The sequence below is a fragment of the Physeter macrocephalus genome, chromosome 14, assembly GCF_002837175.3.
Source record: "Physeter macrocephalus isolate SW-GA chromosome 14, ASM283717v5, whole genome shotgun sequence".
Taxonomy (NCBI): Eukaryota; Metazoa; Chordata; class Mammalia; order Artiodactyla; family Physeteridae; genus Physeter; species Physeter macrocephalus.
The window spans coordinates 68947323-68965279 of record NC_041227.1 but is presented as its reverse complement, the minus strand read 5'-3'; the positions used below and the strand labels follow the sequence as shown (position 1 = coordinate 68965279).

The following is a 17957-nucleotide window of genomic DNA, read 5'->3' as shown; positions in this document are numbered from 1 at the left end:
TTCACATTGTTGTAAAGCAGAAACTAACACACCATTGTAAAGCAATTATACTCCAATAAAGATGTTATAAATAAATAAATAAATAGCCTTGTAACTATTACAGAAATGTAATTCACAATTTTAAAACTCCCCCCAAAATATGCTTCTAAGCCCAGACAGTTTCACTGGAGAATTCTACTAAACATATAAAGAAGAATTAACACCAATTCCACACAATCCCTCCTAGAAAACAGGAGGAAACGTCTCCCAACCTGCTTTGTGAGGCCAGTATTACCCTAATACTAAAATCATAGACAGTACAAAAAAAGAAAACTACAGACCTATATTCCTCATGAACATAGAGGCAAAAATCTTTTTTAAAATATTAGCAAAAAGAATTCAGCAATATATAAAAAAGAAATACACACTATGATATGACTAAGAGGGTTTATTCCAGGGATGCAAGCATGGTCCAATATTCAAAAATCCATGTAATCCATCATATTAATGGGTAAAAGAAGAAAAATCACATGTTCATAGCAACGGAGAAAAAGGATTTGACTTAATAATTTTATTGTGAATAAACACCCATTCACAATAAAACCCCTCAAAACACTAGAAATAGAGGGAAACTTCCTCAATTTGGAAAAGAGCAAGTATAAAAAACCTACAGCTAACATAAAATTAAACAGTGAAAGGCTAAACGCTCTCCCCCTGAGATAGGAAAAAGATAAGAATGTCCGAAATCACTGTTCTTATTCAATAAAAGTACTCAAATTCTTAGTAAATGTAATTAAGTGAAGGAAATTAAAGGGATGCCAATTGGAAAAGAAGAAACAAAACTGTCCCTTTTTGTAGAAGACATATTGGTCTATGTAGAACACCCCAAGAAATCTACTAAAAAAATCCTGCTAGAAATAATAAGTGAATCAGCAAGGTTGCAGGATATAAGATCAACATACAAAAATTAATTCTATTTCTAAAGAATTCAATGAACATGTGACAACTGAAATTAAAAATGCAATACCATTTATAATTGCTAAAACAGAAAAATAGTTAGGTATAAATCTAACAAAGTATAGGACCTGTATGCTAAAAACTATAAAATGCTCGTTAACGAAATCAAAAATCTAAATAGATCATGTTCATGATATGCAAATTAAGACCCACTGAGATCATGACAAACCTGTTAGAACAGCTAACCTAAAAAATGACAATACCAAATGCTGGTTAGGATGCAGAGAAACTGGATTTTTCATGCATGGCTGTGCTTGACATTCTTCATGGCTGAGGTGCTGTGGCCCTCACTGCACAGCCTGGTGTCAGAACTCAGCAGGTGTCTAATAAACGTTTACAGAACTAAAATGGCCTGAATGAGACACGGCGCCATTTATTTCCCCTATGTCTATGTTTACACTGGGAAGAGAGAAGAAATCTTAGAGACTGAAGTCAAGTATTGGTCTAACATAAAATTTCCCAGTTTTAAACTCTCCTTTGAATGGCGTCAGTGGTATCAAAAGATGCCCTGTGGTACAAGAAAGACCAATGGACTAGAGGGCAGAAGGCTGTGGGTCTAGATTTGGCTCAGCCACTTTGAGACTTTAAGGAAGTCTCTTCACCATCTGATCAGTTTCCACAGGGAAAAAGTGAGGTAAAACGTGTCTCCAAATCTCAGAAGTGATATTCTAATCCTAAACCTCATATTATTTCTATAAATAATTTTCTACATACATTGTACATAACACAATAAGATAAGGTACATAAGGAGACAAGGCAACATAACTGAGAACCAACAGAAACAAGAGATAACAGAAACAAATCCACAGAGATTTTAGATATTGGAGTTATCAGATACAAACAATGAAATAGCTGAAATTTCCAGTATTCAAGAAGATAAAGCCAAGCTTGAAAATTTCAGCAGGGAACTGGAAAGCATACAGTGTGATATATCATATTTGAAACAAACAAAACAAACAAATTATTTAACTGAGAAACACACTATCCAAAATTTAAAAATTGGTGTGGCACTTAATAGCATATGAGACACAGCTGAAGCAAAAATTAGTGACTTGGAATACAAATCAAAAGAAACTGTCCAAGTGAAATAAAAACTACGATAACACATGTTTAACTGGAGTTCCAGAAGAAAAATACTGGGGAAGAAGAAATATTTAATGAAATAAAAGCTAGGAAGTCTTCAACCAATGATGGAATGTATCAACCCACAAATTTATGATGCCCAAGAAGTCCCAAAAAGGAAAATAAAAAGTTCACATCTAGACACATTAGAGCATAAAACCAAAGGGAGAGAAAAAGAAACCAGAGGGAAGAAAACAACAAATCACCTTAAAAGAAGCAACAAACAGCTGACTTTTCATCAGTGGAAGTTAAAAGACAGGGGAATATCTTTATGGTGTCGAAAGGAAACAAATGCCAACCCAGAATTTAATACCCAGCTAAAATATACATTTTTGGACAAAAACTGAGAGTATGCCATCAGCAGACCTCCACTAAAGGAAATTTTAAAAGGTGCTTTTTGGGCAGAAAGAAAACAGTCCCAGATGGAGGCTCAAAAATGCAAAAAGGAACAGAGAACAAAATCATGTTTAAAATGCAGATAAATCTAAATAAATACTGACTTCATAAAGCAATTAACAATACTGTCCTTACACACATTTATAATTAATATACACAACAAGGACAGCATGAGTTGGGAAGGGAAAAATGGAGGTTGTGCTCTAAAGTCCTTGCTTTGCACAGTTACAGAGTAAAAGTATTTTAACACTAGACTGATTAGTCAAGTTTGCATGTAGTAATTTCTAGTGGACCCACTAAAAGAATAGAAGAAGTATATAATTCCCAGCCTAACTGGAGGAAAAATAAGACCTACTGTGGCTGAGAAAATGAAAGAAGTGCAGAAAGAGAAGGAAGAGGGGTTCCAGAAGAAGCTGGAGAGGCAGACAGAGACTGATCACATAGAACCCTAGGGGCCACATTAAGGATTTTGATTTTCATGCTAAAAGCAATGGGAGGTCAATCAAAGGCACCTAAGCAGCAGAGATATACATTCTATAAAGACATCTGTGGCTATGTTGTGAAGACCTTATGGAAGAAGAGAGAACTTTACTACCATTGTCAGGACTATTTCCAGAGCACTGCCCCTCCAATCAAATAATTTGTTTTGAAGGTACTATCTTACCTAAAATAGTAACAATGAATAAAAAGCTAGAAAATAAAATTCAGTTTTTTTGACTTTAATTTTTAAGATTTACTTTGTAAGTTAATTGTCTTTGCAGCTACTTTATTAACATTTCAAATACTAGGTAGCCTTTCTTTCTTTGTTCCTTAATGCTCCCAGTACATATTCTTCTGTCTAAATATTTAAGTCTGACAGATCATTAGGTCAGATATATACAATCTAATTGGGACCAAGGCATGAGGGCCTTTTAACCTCCTGTTTGTTTGAGACTAGACCATGTGAAATTTTAATTGAGTGATTCTAATATTATTAAATATCATTAACCTGCAAAGCTGTTCAGGAAGGCACTTAGGTTGTGGAGGGAGGAAAAAGTGAGATTCGTGTTCAATTAAGCCTGACTTTACTTGCATACAGAGCATTTTTATAAGCAAAGGTAGTCCATTCTTTATTACCTTTTTGGTATTAATTAATCTTTATTGTGATATAATGCACAAACCATAAAATTCAACCTTTTAAAGTATACAATTCAGTGGTTTTTAGTATAGTCACCAATTTGTGCAATCAACACCACTAAATAATTCCAGAACATTTTCATCACTCCAAAAAGAAATCCCATACCTATTAGCAGTCACTTCCCAGTCTGCTCTTCCCCCAATTTCCAACAACCACTAAACCACATTCTGTCTCTAAGGATTTACCTATTCTGGACATTTCATATAAATGGAATCATATATTATATAGTCTTTTGTGTCGATTTTTCATCCAGAATAATGTTTTCAAGGTTCAACCATGTCCACTTTTTTAAAAAGCACTCTTTAATGGAAAGTTTGAACAGGAAACTAGGCAGAGGAGTAAAACAAACCTCTGTGTATCCATCATCTAGCCTCAACAACCCTCAACCCATCCACACACCCACATACTTCTTACTTCGTACCATTTTGAATCAAATCCCAGACACTGTATTATTTCTGTATAAATATTTCAGTAAGGACATATCATAATGATCGCTACTCTAACACTGGCCTTCTGATTGGGTTTTTTTTCTTTTTAATGGCCTATCTCTACTAAAAACTGAACTTCTCCTTTGCTAGGCATTATTCACTTAAAAAATACATTAGATTCAGGCACTCGTTCTGTCTAATAAAAACACTAAAAGGGAAAAAGGAAAACCAAATTCCCTGAAATATTTCTTCAGAGGCCAAGATTCAAAGTGATCTAAAATTTGATAAACACCTCAATATTTCTTCTGACAGAAACACTCATATGGGGGTTGTTTACTATTTTTGCTTTCCCTTGTCATTCTGGGAAAGGACTAGAGGTTATTACAAGGGTGTTTTGTTTCTCAGTACACACCAATTACAAGCCAGAAAGCACTTCAGGTGCCTGGGTGAGGGCTGAAAACAAAGCAATCTCACACAGAAAAGACAGTTTATGAGTCCAACAGACTGAATTCGGGGCTTTCTTAATGTTTGTTTTAGGAAAGGCAGCAAACAAGTAGATATTCATTATAATAAGGTGAGGGGAAAATAAAGAGAAAAGAGAGCAGGAAGGACAAGGGTGATGGAAGAATGCATACTTGAGTGGTTCTTACCTTCTTGTGAGCTATCAGGAGGCAGTTGGAATGTTCGTGTTCACAAGCAATTTCATAGTCGGGGATCAGATCCACCAACTCACAGACAAAGCGCACCACTTCTTCGTGCCAGGGTACGTTGGCCATGGTAAGACTGCTTGCAGAACTCTCTCCACAGTAGGTAACACCCTGTGGAAACATTACAACAGTTAGAGACAGTTACAGACCTATTTAAATGTCACAGAGGAAGACCTTCAGAGCCAGGAAGGCTTCTACAGGTCAACCAATCCAATCCAAGCCAAGCCAATCCATATCTTAAAGTGAAGAAAGCAGTACAAAGATGATAAAATTTGCTTGGAAGCTCATACAAGTAGCGAGTGACAAAGACAGCAGGCCAGTGCTCTTTACACTCTGACAATCCTGATGCTTGGGTACTTGTGCTTTGTGCTACATCACCATCTACACTCTCTAGTCACAATAATGTATCTGAACTAATAACATATCTTTCCATTCAGATTCATTTGTGTACCATAACAGATCAATTCTCATGGGATTATAATCCCCTAGTACAATAATGGAGGTATAGCTGACACCCATAAAAATTCAGTGAATAATTTACTGACTGGGAAAATAAGATGAGCTCCTATTTTCTAGTATAATTTAGATTTGAGGTTGATAAACATTCTGTAAAGGGCCAGATAGGGATCCCTTTCAAATTATTCTTTTGGAATCATTCTAAGGAGATCACTTTGTAATGCATTTTTTATGTGGATATGTATAAACACAGAATCATGCCAAAATGAAAATACATGTGTAGAAATACATATACATATATATATATATACACAGATATGTATATATATATACCTTTACACACACTACATGTATATACGTGTATCTACCCCTAGAGAAATTCCCATTCAGTACAAATGCGGTAAGATAAATTGGTTTTTAACTCTTTTTAATTCTACCTGACAGCCCAGGCATGTAAGACACAAAAGTTTTATAACTAAGTTTTCCATTTGGTAACTTACATAGTGATAAGTGATTAATGACTAATTTTCAATACTGACTATCGTAACTCTGTAGGCTCTCTTAATACCCAAGAAATCAAACTTTCTTGAAAACAGACTCGAATAGTCTAGATGTGCTGCTACTAAGTAGGGAATAACTAATATAGAATGAGGTTCTCTCTCACTCGCGCTCTCTCTCTCTCTCCCTCTCTTACACACACAGACTGGAGGGGATAGAATGACATTAAATGAAAAGCCCACAATGAGCACTGCAGAGTGACCCTAACCCTACAGATGGCAGAGCTGGGAGGGGGCCAAAAACTCAGATGAGTTCTGCAAAAACCTCTACTCCAGATGGCTGTTCAAAGACTACTTACTGGTGTACTACACTGAGATGACCTTTGCTGAACATAAACTAGAGGAGACCCAGCTTAATTACAATAATCATGAGAAGCTTCTCTATTAGCCCACTGATTTACAGGATTCATTAAACTGAATTTGGGTTTTAGCTGAATAAAAAAAAGCAAATAATACAATAGTTTAAAAAATCTTTAAGAAAGTGTGGCTGAAAAATTGTACTAAACTTGCCCAAATACATGAAAATGATTTATTCATAAGTCAAATTAGTCATAAAAATGAACTTCACTTCACTTTAAATACTGTTTATGAGGGACGAAATATATGAACAACCATGTCGATACTGCTTAAGTCAAAGGAATTTATTTTTTTAATAACACTTTTCTTATTTATTTATTTATTTATGGCTGCGTTGGGTCTTCGTTGCTGCGCACAGGCTTTCCCTAGTTGCAGCGAGCGGGGGCTACTCTTTGTTGCGTTCCGCAGGCTTCTCATCGCAGTGGCTTCTCTTGTTGCGGAGCATGGGCTCTAGGCACGTGGGCTTCAGTAGCTGTGGCACGTGGGCTCAGCAGCTCTGGCTCGCGGGCTCTAGAGCACAGGCTCAGTAGTTGTGGCGCACGAGCTTAGTTGCTCTGTGGCATGTGGGATCCTCCCAGGCCAGAGTTCGAACCCGTGTGCCCTGCATTGGCAGGCAGATTCTTAACGACTGCGTCATCAAGGAAGTCCCAGGAATTTATTTTTAATATTTAAAATGTTAGTTCATTGAAGGAGAGGTTTTAGGTAAGATCTTTTTTTTTTTTTTTTTTTTTTTTTTAATTTATTTTGGCTGTGCTGGGTCTTAGTTGTGGCATGCGGGCTTCTTGGTTGCGGTATGTGGGATCTAGTTCCCCGACCAGAGATGGAACCCAGGTCCCCTGCATTGGGAGCGTGGAGTCTTACCCACTGGATCACCAGGGAAGTCCCTAAGTAAGATCTTATATTCATGATAATGGCTTTGGAAAATACTTTAATATCGATTATTCAGCAATAATAAAGCATGAAATGCTAAGGAGAGATTTGGTTTGGAAAGGAAATGAGAGAATGATCGCCATAGGTCATCACTATGCCTTCACATTATACTTCTCTATACGTTCGCATGATGCTTTATCGTTAACAAAGCATTTTCACGTAAAACTTCTCATTTTAGCCAGACAAAATCCTCGGAGGTGGGAAATGTGGGTAACTTCCTGAGCCGACTGCGGAGGCCGAGCCTGCGCGTGACAGAACTGCCACGGGTAGAAACCGGCCTCACTGAACGGCCTCCCTGAGCCCTCCCTCAGTTGGGCTCCTCAACACCTCCCTCCGGTCCTCCCCGCACTACATGGGCTACTTCACTTCATCGCACACTGCGGTCTACCGATGACCTGCCCAGACTGGATTCCTGATCGCACTTGCCCCTGAATAGTCTAAAGACGTTTCGCTTTCCCTCACATGGCAGCTGCCCGCCACCTTCTCATCCCAGCACCACCTTCCACTCCCACCCCGTTTATCACCAGCACCAAGTTCTTGCCTCACAACTTTGGAAAAACAATGTCCTCAAGAAAACAGATGGGTATAATGGGGCAACTGAAAGCACTCACTCCAGAATTCCAAAGGCTGAGAGGTGACAAGCAGACCCAAAGAAAGTTCCTCAAGAGCAGGACCACTTATGCACCTTCCTGTTTGTAGTGAAAAGCACAACCCACACCATTACACTGGTGACTTCTGGATGGACCACTCTGCTCCAGGACATGGGGGCCATCAGGTCTTTTTCATGGGCTGCTTAGAAAGTTTACCTGGGGATTCAAAGTCTGTGGGAAGAGCAGTATTGTGGCTTTTGATATTCTAATTAAACTGACTGGTTGTCGAAAGACTCCTGATATGATTGTTTTTGTCCCTGATAGTTTGAGGAGAAATGTCTTCATAACTTTTTGCAGCAATACATGTCACTCCTTTATCTTAAAAATGCTTCAATAGCTGCCCCCCCCACCAAAAAACCAGCCCACGTTTCTCAGCCTAGCACCTGAGGCCTTCTTACTGGACTGCCCCACTCAGCATCCAGTCTTTCCCTGGCTAAATTCTCCACCACCTCTTTGATCTTCGGCCAGGAACCACAATCCCATCTAATCCCAATCTCATCATACCCTGTGCATCTCTCTTCTCAGATAACTGGCATAACTTTGATGTGTCTAAATCCTGAGCTCTTAGAGGGCGGGGGCCACACCCTATTCTTCTCTGTACTCCCAACCAATCTATTCTAAAGAGCAAGTCACATGTTCCTCTATGACATTAAACTCCAGAACTCTTTTCTGATCTAATACAAAATTTAATTTATATTTTTCAAGATTTTTCTACACTTTAATGATTATGAAACAACTGATAATCACTGGTTAGGTATTGCTACATACATGAACAACTGGTAATACTCCCTACGTTTGTGTGCAGAAAGAGATTGAGACTATGCTAAGACATTTGTTTTGCAAGATGCATTGCGCAAGGATTGAGTTCTGTAGACAGTCATGGTGCTAATGCGAAGAGAGATTTAAATCATTTGACAACAAATAATTACTGAGCACTTACTCTTCTCAAGGTGCAGTGCTAGGCAGAGAATACAAAGACGGTATTTCATTTACAGATGGACTGTTATGAAAGCTTTTCAATGAGGCAGATGTTTACAACACGAAACAAATTTTCACAAACAAGTAAGCAAATAACGATGGTTAAGCTTTCCAGGCTAGCAAATATAGGTCTACTTAAGCCTAATGAAGCTAAAATACATGTTAATTTACAGGGAATGGAACAGAGAAATATTTTACAAGACTAGCAGTGAAAGAAAAGAGAAAATCAATATAATAGAGAAACAGCTTCTATTGATTCATTTTTAAATAATGTGCTTGATGGAAAGTGATCTAAACATTTACTGAACCCAGGCATATGTTACCTCCTTGAATTCTCAAAACAAGTCTATTAAATTGATATTAGTATTCTAATTTTAATACTGAGGAAATTTAGGCTCAAGGAGGATAAGTAACCTGTCCCAGGCTAAATGAATACATTTTAGGAGTGTATCAAAGCTTATACAACTTCCCCACCTGAGACTACGAGAGACCCCCCTGAACCCTCCACATACACACACACACATCCAGGAAATCCAGGAAAAGGATATGAATGGTATCCGAGAGCCTCAGGTATTTCACTAGCCCAGGGTCACTCTGTATTATCAATTTCACATCTTCAGGGCATTTATGTGACCTTGAGGTACTATTAAATTTTAACACCAACCCCATTTTAGGGTTAGGCCCTGGGAGACTTTTTCTTTTTACCATAAGCATGGGTAAGGGATAAGCCTCCAAGTACCGCACTGTGTCAGTGGGTGAATTTTTTCCTAATTCGTCCTTTCACTAAAGGTGAAAGGGCCTAGTCTTCTGCCACATCCTGTCTCTACTGGAGCTGCAGAGTACCACCAAGCAATCGCAGGGTACCACCAGGCAATCTCCCTTTTTACAGGCCCTAAGGAATTCCCTTACAGACCTGACAGATTGACTATTCTCTCAAAAGTATGTTTACCATAACATTTACTTCTAAGTGTCTGTTTTTGGAGGAATTTGAGGTTATCGTAGGCTGCCATATTGCTAGCTCTTACCAAATGTTTTTTGGAGAGGCTTTATTACTATTATTTTTAAAACGCTTCCATTTTAGAAAATTTTACTTTAATTAATAAGACAACAAAAAGCTGCCTTTTCAGACATTAGTTTAACCCTACTGAACAGGAAAGCATGCCTTCTCCATTTACTGATTTCATTTCAATCATTTGAATTATAAAAGTAATGTATGCTCACTGCAACAATTCACACAACACAGAAATATGAAAAGTAAAACAAGCCTTTCCTTCCCCTTCTCCCAAATCGTACACTGTTAATGATTTGATATGTATCCTTCCATACTTTTCTTATATAAATGTATCTAAATATATACTGTTAAAAATTTGATTAAGTAATAATTATTCTATAACTCGTTTTGTTTCTTAAAAGTATACTATTTTCTGTAAACATCCCTTTTCCTACTTCAGTTTAAGAGAAAGATACTTCATTAACTTGCTGGACAAATGAGAGATGAATTTAATAAACCATGTGATCTAATCCTCAAAGGAAGGCCCAGGTACTTGATATTACAGGTCTCCTACCAGAGACAACTGATCATCACATGCTTTCCCCTGAAACACACAAACTGTTGTCTATTACCTTATATTTTATCATTTAAATAAGACATTTAAAATTGTGATTACATTACACACTTCTCCAAGATTTTTCAATAAAAAAAAATCTCTCAAAGTAGTTCACTTTACTTCTGTAGATTTTGCCTTGTTCAATAAGACATCCATTTCCCAAACAGCATATCCAAATTTAGAAACAAAAATTTGTACCTATGATGCTCTGACAAGGCCTGGCACATGAAGACAGCTCAGAAATATTTGTTAAATGCAGGGATAAAACAGTAAAATGGAAATCTTGTTCGAAAGAAACTATGTCATTATAGCATCTCAGCTATACGCAGAAGGCTTCATCTGTTTCCTATTTATGTTAATAGTTTGTCCAGCTACAAAATGCCCATCAGAGAATTACACTGTTTACAAAGTAGCCATCTTTCTTTAAAATTTGGTTGATTCTTTTCAGATTACAAAATATCTTCTTCATTATAGGAAACATGACTGCAAAGAAAGAAGAAGAAAAAAAGGTGACAGTGCGATCCAGCCAAGTTAATAATAGAGGTTTTACTGCAGCATAATTTGAAGCAGCATTCTGGAATAGCTAAATCATAAATTAAAACACCACTAATCTCTGATGCTGGCAAGGTTTCCTTAAGCCGATGCATATATTTAAAGTGTAGCTTGTGTGTTTGCATCATTAGAGTTCTTGCCAAGAGTAGCCTTTTGAAATTAAGAGCAATTTTAAAAGAAAAGTGTCTTGACCTGACCAGAGGCTGCTACACACTCAGCAATATTTCATCTGCTCCTCTCACCTCCCCATCCCTCCAGAGGACAGTAATGCGGAACGCTGAACTTACTAAAAAACGGCTGTAAAACTGAAATATGCTCTGATGTGACAGAGTCCATCCAGCTTCATAAACATAAACTGAAGAGTGGAGCTTTGAGAGACTGGGTTTATTTTCTGGTCACTTTCTCTCATTCTGTGTATTCTGAGTTGTCCAAGAAAACTGTCTGCCTCTGAAAACTCTATAGCTTGAACTACCATCTCGTGCTGATGACTTCCAAATCATTACTGCCAGGCCTGTCTTATCCCCAGAACGCCAGGCTTATAGAACCTGTGGCTTATTTGAACCTACACCTTGAACCTACACTTGGATTATTTAAAAGCTATCTCAAAGTATTAAGGTCAACACAGAACTCATGCAATTACTCCCTAAATTTGCCTCCCTTCTCCACTGGTCTTTTCCATCTCAGCAAACTGTTCCACATCCACACAATTGCTTAAGCCAAAAACCCACGTACTATTCTTGATTCTTTTTGTTCTTTCATACCCTACATGTCATCTAACAACAAGGTCTGTTGGATCTACTCCCAAACTGTATCAAAAACGCACCCAGTCCTCTCCGATGACCTTCCCCACGCCATCACATCTCTTGCTTGGCAAAAGTTTTGTTACCGGTCTACCTACTTCTACTACTGCCCTCTATAATCCACTCATGGCAACGGCAGGGTGATCTTTCAAAATCATAAATCAGATCGTATCACTCTCCAGTTTAAAACCCTTTCCTAGCACACCTAGTATTAAAAAAAGCTTATCATTAAACTTAGTATAAAATCTGATTCTCTTATCCATGCATGAAAGGCCTAACAAAATCTGGCCCCAGCCCACCACTCTGATTCATCTTGTACCACAGCCAACTCCAACTACCCCACAGAGATCATGTAGGACCTCTGCAGACCAGCTGTGCCATCTGCCCAGAATGCTCTGACCCCAAGCCTTTGCATATTGTGCTGCTTCTTACTATTAAGGTATCAGTTTTTAGAAGAGTTATCTCTTCAGAAAAGCCTTCCTGCTTTTGAAATCTAAAGCAGCCAACCACAATATCTAGCAAAACAGCATATGCATTTACCCTCTGACACATCAATCCACTTACAGGTATCTATCCCAAAGAAACACTGGCAAAAACATGACAGTGACAACCAGACATTAAATGGCACCTGCTGGAAGCATACACTACCACCAATGAAATAATCTTGAAATGCAAACATTCACACACACACACACACACACACACACACACACACACACAAATCTGATCAATCTTCTTTTGATCTAACTACCAATCCATGGGAAATCTAAGGGGCAAAGCAACATGCAATGACCAAAATCTAAAATATAAATATGGGGAACTAACCAGGATAAATGATCCATTTTTTCCAACAAAATAAATTACAAGGGGGAAAAAAAACACATGGAAGAGGAACTAATAGATTAAAAGAAATTTAAGAGAGAAATAATCCAATTCTGACCCTTATTTGGATCCAGATTAAAAAATACTTTAGACAATTGGTTTAAGAAGATGTGGTATATATACACAATGGAATATTACTCAGCCATAAAAAATAATGAAATATTACCATTTGCAGTAACATGGATGGACCTAGAGATTATCATACTAAGTGAAATAAGCCAGAAAGAGAAAGGGAATTATATGATATCATTTATGTGAGGCATCTAAAAATGAGTACAAATGAATCTACATACAAAATAGAAACAGTCACAGATGTAGAAAACAAACTTACAGTTACCAAAGGGGAAAGGGAGGAGGGGAAGAATAAATCAGGAGTATTGGATTAACAGATAAACACTACTGTACATAAAATTTCAATTTAAAAAAAATACTGTTAAAATAACTGGTCAAGTTGAAACCTTTTATGTTCCAATATATGACATTATTGTTAGAACTGTTTAGTAAGAATAGTATTCTGAATAAGCGTTTAAAGTGAGTGCATATCTTTTAGAAATACATACTAAAATAGTTATGGATGAATGGCATAACGTGGGGATTTGCTTCACAGATAAGGGCAGGAAAATGGGTAGGAGTACAGCTGAAACACCAGCTAGTAATTTTAGAAGCTGGGTAATGGATGGATGGGGTTCATTACATCAGTCTCTCTACTTCTGTATATACTTGAAGTTTTCGATAGTAAAAGTGTAGTTAAAAGCCAACCAATTACTCACTATAACAGTATTTTATTTCTCAGCATATTAAAGTTACTATGTAGTGAGCAGTACATTCATTTTCTGTTGACGGTCTACCTCTCACTAAAATATAAGCTTTTTATATGTGAGAGCAAATGCTTAGTCTTTACTGCTCTTATCTCCAATACCTAGAACAGTGCCAGGAATCTTGATTAATATTTCTGACTGAATAAATAAAACATCTGGGACCTCCTACAGAATTTTAGAAGACTGCAATTCCACCGTGGCCAACAAAGCATAATGGGAATGTGCCCAACACTAGCCGGCAGGGGCTTACCTTCACCTCGATGAAGTCAGGGTTCCCCAGGGACACCAGCTTGGCATAGGCCTGGAGCTCATCCACGTTCCATGCTTTCACTAGAGTCAGCCTATAGACAGTACGCTGTTGCTAAAACAGAGGAAAACACAACTTTGTTTTCATCACCTAGGAAGATTTTCAAATTTCTTAAACCCATAGGTGAAACCTGGCATGAACTTCTATAAATTGAAGTTGCATTTTGTAGAAAGATGAAAAAAATGTAAACAATGTCATAAGACTCCCAGAAGCCTTATAAAGGCACAGATATTTGTATATTTTTCTTCTCTCACTTACAGTATAGAACACTAGATAAGACACCCAAAAGTTTCTTAACAAATACACTGAATTCCATTTAGTTAGAAATAGTAAATTGACCAAACAGTTTTAGATTGGTGAAAATTAATTCACATAACCTTCAGGCTTTCAGGGATCAATTGCTCAAAGTTATTTACAGTAAGAATTTCTAATCACTCTTGTCCTCTTTCCTGCTTCCTCATTATTTAATGATCTCTACTTGGCAGAAAAGGCACGTTGATGAACTGTCAATGTTGCCATTTGTTTACCATATAACCAAAAGAGGTACTAATTTTCTGAAAAGCCATTAGACAACAGTCATACAAGCCTTTAAAAACTTTATACCTTTGACTTTGTAGCTCCCTTCCAGGACCCTAGACAAATTACTAAAAGTTCAAAGATTTATTCAAACATCTCAAAGCAACATGATTAATGATAGTTTAAAATCTATAACAAGAGTGGGGGCAGAACCTGTGACTTGCCTATAACCAATAGAATATGGCAAAGATGATGTGACACCTGTAGTTATGTGCACATGATTACATCCATCTGTAGCAAGTTCCTGGGTAGTATACATGCTGCTAAACCTCAAACCATGCTTTAAGTAGCAAGGCTCAAAATACTCAAGAGAAAAACAAAGTGAAGTGAGACGTGAACAAAATGATACCAATCTCTCTCTACATGCACCCCAGTGTTCACAGCAGCATTATTTACAATTGCCAAGATATGAAAGCAACCTAAATGTCCACCAACAGACGAACGGATAAAGATGTGGTATATATATATATATATATGCAATGGAATACTACTCAGCCATAAAAAAGAATGAAATTTTGCCATTTGCAACAACATGGTTGGACCTGGAGGGCATTATGCTAAGTGAAATAAGTCAGACAGAGAAAGACAAATACTGTATGATATCACTTATATGTGGAATATAAAAAATACAACAAACTAGTGAATATAACAAAAAAGAGACTCAGATATAGAGAACAAATTAGTAGTTACCAATGGGGAGAGGGGAGGGGGGAGAGGCAAGATAGGGGTAGGGGATTAAGAAGTAAAAACTATTATGTATAAAATAAGCTACAAGGATATATTGTACAACACAGGGAATATAGCCAATATTTTATAATAACTATAAATGGAGTATAATCTTTAAAATTTGTGAATCACTATATTGTACACCTGAAACATATAATATTGTACATCAACTATACTTCAATTAAAAAGAATGCCAATCTCTCTACTTTTGCTCATGTCTGAAGATAACCAAGGGATGAAAAGTATTAGGCAGCCATACCAGAAAATGTACTCAAAACTTATTTTTAAAATGCAGTGTATAAGGCACGAAAAGATACAAATCTTCCAGATTCCCTTCACATAGCTAGAATTCACCCAACGCCAAAACCTAACAAAAATGGTAGAGAAGTGCAGGCCAATCTCGCTTGTACTTATATATGCAAAAATCTTACAGAAATTTTAGCAAATGAAATTCAGCATTATGTTAAAAATTCTAGAAATGCAAAGATGATTCAATATTAGACTATACATTAATACAATTCATCACGTTAATAGCTCAACACAGAAAAGTTATACAATCATCTTATAGACACACAAAGACATTTCATATCATTTAAAGCCCATCCTTGATTTTAAAACAAAACAGAATGAACAAATGAAAAACCATTTGGTAAACTCAAAAATTAAAAAACAAATCCTGAACATAAAGAAAACAGTCTCCAGTCAATAGTCCATGTCATTCTTAGAGATGTAAAAAATAGAGGCATTTCTATTTAATCAGAATAACAGCAGAATGTCCACTCTATTATTTTTTTTTAATTTTATTTATTTATTTATTTTTGGCTGTGCGGGGTCTTCGTTGCTGTGCGAGGGCTTTCTCCAGTTGCGGCGAGCGGGGGCCACTCTTCATCGCGGTGTGCGGGCCTCTCACTGTCGCGGCCTCTCTTGTTGCGGAGCACAGGTTCCAGACGTGCAGGCTCAGTAGTTGTGGCTCACGGGCCCAGTTGCTCCGCGGTATGTGGGATCTTCCCAGACCAGGGCTCGAACCCGTGTCCCCTGCGTTGGCAGGCAGACTCTCAACCACTGCCCCACCAGGGAAACCCCCACGCTATTATTTTTATAAACACTTCCCTGAAAGTTAAAATCAAAGCAATAAGGCAAGAGCAAGAATAAGTGGATAGTATACAAAAAACAATTACTTGCAAATGATATAGCTGGCTTCTTGGAAACTTAAGAAAATCAACTAAAAGTCAGATTAAGTGAAATTGGCCAGTTACCAAATAAAAATAGAAAAATGAGCAGCTTTCCTAGCATAGAGCAGTGGGGTAAATGTGGACTCTGAGGCCAGACTGAATCCCAGACCACATACTAGCCATCTTTAGCTGTGTCTCAGTTTCTACCTGTGCAAAATGGGAGTTTACACAGGATTAAAAGTGTCCATCTACATAACGCTTAGAACCATGTTGGCAGCAGTAAGTCATACTAAGTATTAGCTATTATATGCCATATGTATGGTACATATATACTATATGTACAATTACAAAATGCAAGGCAAAGAAAATTCTACTTCAACTCTAAAATACATCTATAAAATACTTGATTATTTATGAAATAATATGGACAGTGAAAAAAGTAAATATTTCTGAGACCATAAAAAACTAGCCTACATGGACAGCCATGATAGATTTCTAAATACAATGTAATTCCAATGGGAGTTTAAAATTCCTTTCAACAAATAAACTGGCAATGATACCAACAATAACAATAGCAAGAGTTAGCAATGAGTCAGCCCTTACTATGTGCCAGCTGTTGTTGTGTTTAACATCTTAGCAAAGATTCCAATATTTGTCTCATCTTTGCAATAAATCTTACAAAATAGGTTTATTAGCTTCACATTACAGATATGAAATTGAGGCCTAGTGCTGCTAAATGAATTTCCCAAAGTTACACAGTTGGAAAGCAGCAAAGCTGGGATATGAACCCAAGCAGAATGAATCCAGGGCAGACTCGACCTCTCATTGCTTAACCTTTTCAAATTGTGAAATAAATCATACAAAGAGAAACATACATAAAACACGAATGGACAGCCCAAGGGATTAACACAAAGAAAATATCCATCACCCAGTCACCATCCATTGCCTTTACCCCAAAGCTATCTAATATCCTGACTTCAACATTAAAGTTTAGATTTTTGCCTGGGTTTGAAATTTATATGCATAGAACCATATACTTTTTTGCATCTTGCTTCTGTCATACAACACTGTGTTTATAAAGCTCATCCATGTTGCCGCACGTTGAGATTTGCTCATTTTCTTTGTTACCTAATATTCCATTATATAAATATACAATAATTTATTCAACCAATCCCCCATTGATAGACATCTGGATTATTTCTGGTTTTTAGTTATTTTAAAATGCTGTTATGTCTCGTAACACTAGAGTTTAGTTCTTCCTGCTTTAGGGAATTTTATGAAATGCTATTATGACATGCATTCTTCTATGTCTGGCTTCTTTCACTGAAATTCTTTCACTGAATTTGATGGTGACTTTAGCTTTACATATATTTTTGCTGCTGTTTAGTACTCCAGTATATGAAAATACTTACATTAGTGAAAGTTGTTGGTTGGTTGGTTTTTTCCCCCAGTTTGGGTCTCTTACAAAATAGCATTGCTATGACTGTTACTGTACCTGACTCCCGATGGATGTTTCTTCAATGTTCCTAAGAGTGGAAACGCTGGATCACAGGATGTGCAGATACTGCTAAATTGGTTTCCAAAGTCATTTCACCATATACTTCCACCTGCAGTGGATCAGAGTTCCAGCTGCTTCTCTTCTTCAACAACACTTGTTGTTAGTCTTTTAAACTTTAGCCATTCCTGCACTGTCCTATTTTGTATTTGCCCGTTTACTGATGAAGTTGAGTATATTTTTGGCCATTTTGATCTCTACTTTTGTG

General features: G+C 37.1%; 1 protein-coding gene across 2 annotated transcripts in view; it reads right to left on the bottom strand.

Annotated features, from left to right (window-relative positions):
- LOC102977187 (S-adenosyl-L-methionine-dependent tRNA 4-demethylwyosine synthase TYW1) overlaps positions 1-17957 on the bottom strand; it is a 160685-nt gene that overhangs the window by 24565 nt on the left and 118163 nt on the right. For both annotated transcript variants that reach the window (XM_024119689.2, XM_007116855.4), the window contains exons 14-15: positions 13664-13774; positions 4770-4937 (exon numbers count right to left, since the gene is read on the bottom strand). In XM_024119689.2, the coding sequence (XP_023975457.1) occupies positions 4770-4937; positions 13664-13774 (279 nt within the window). The remainder of the gene's footprint in view (positions 1-4769; positions 4938-13663; positions 13775-17957) is intronic.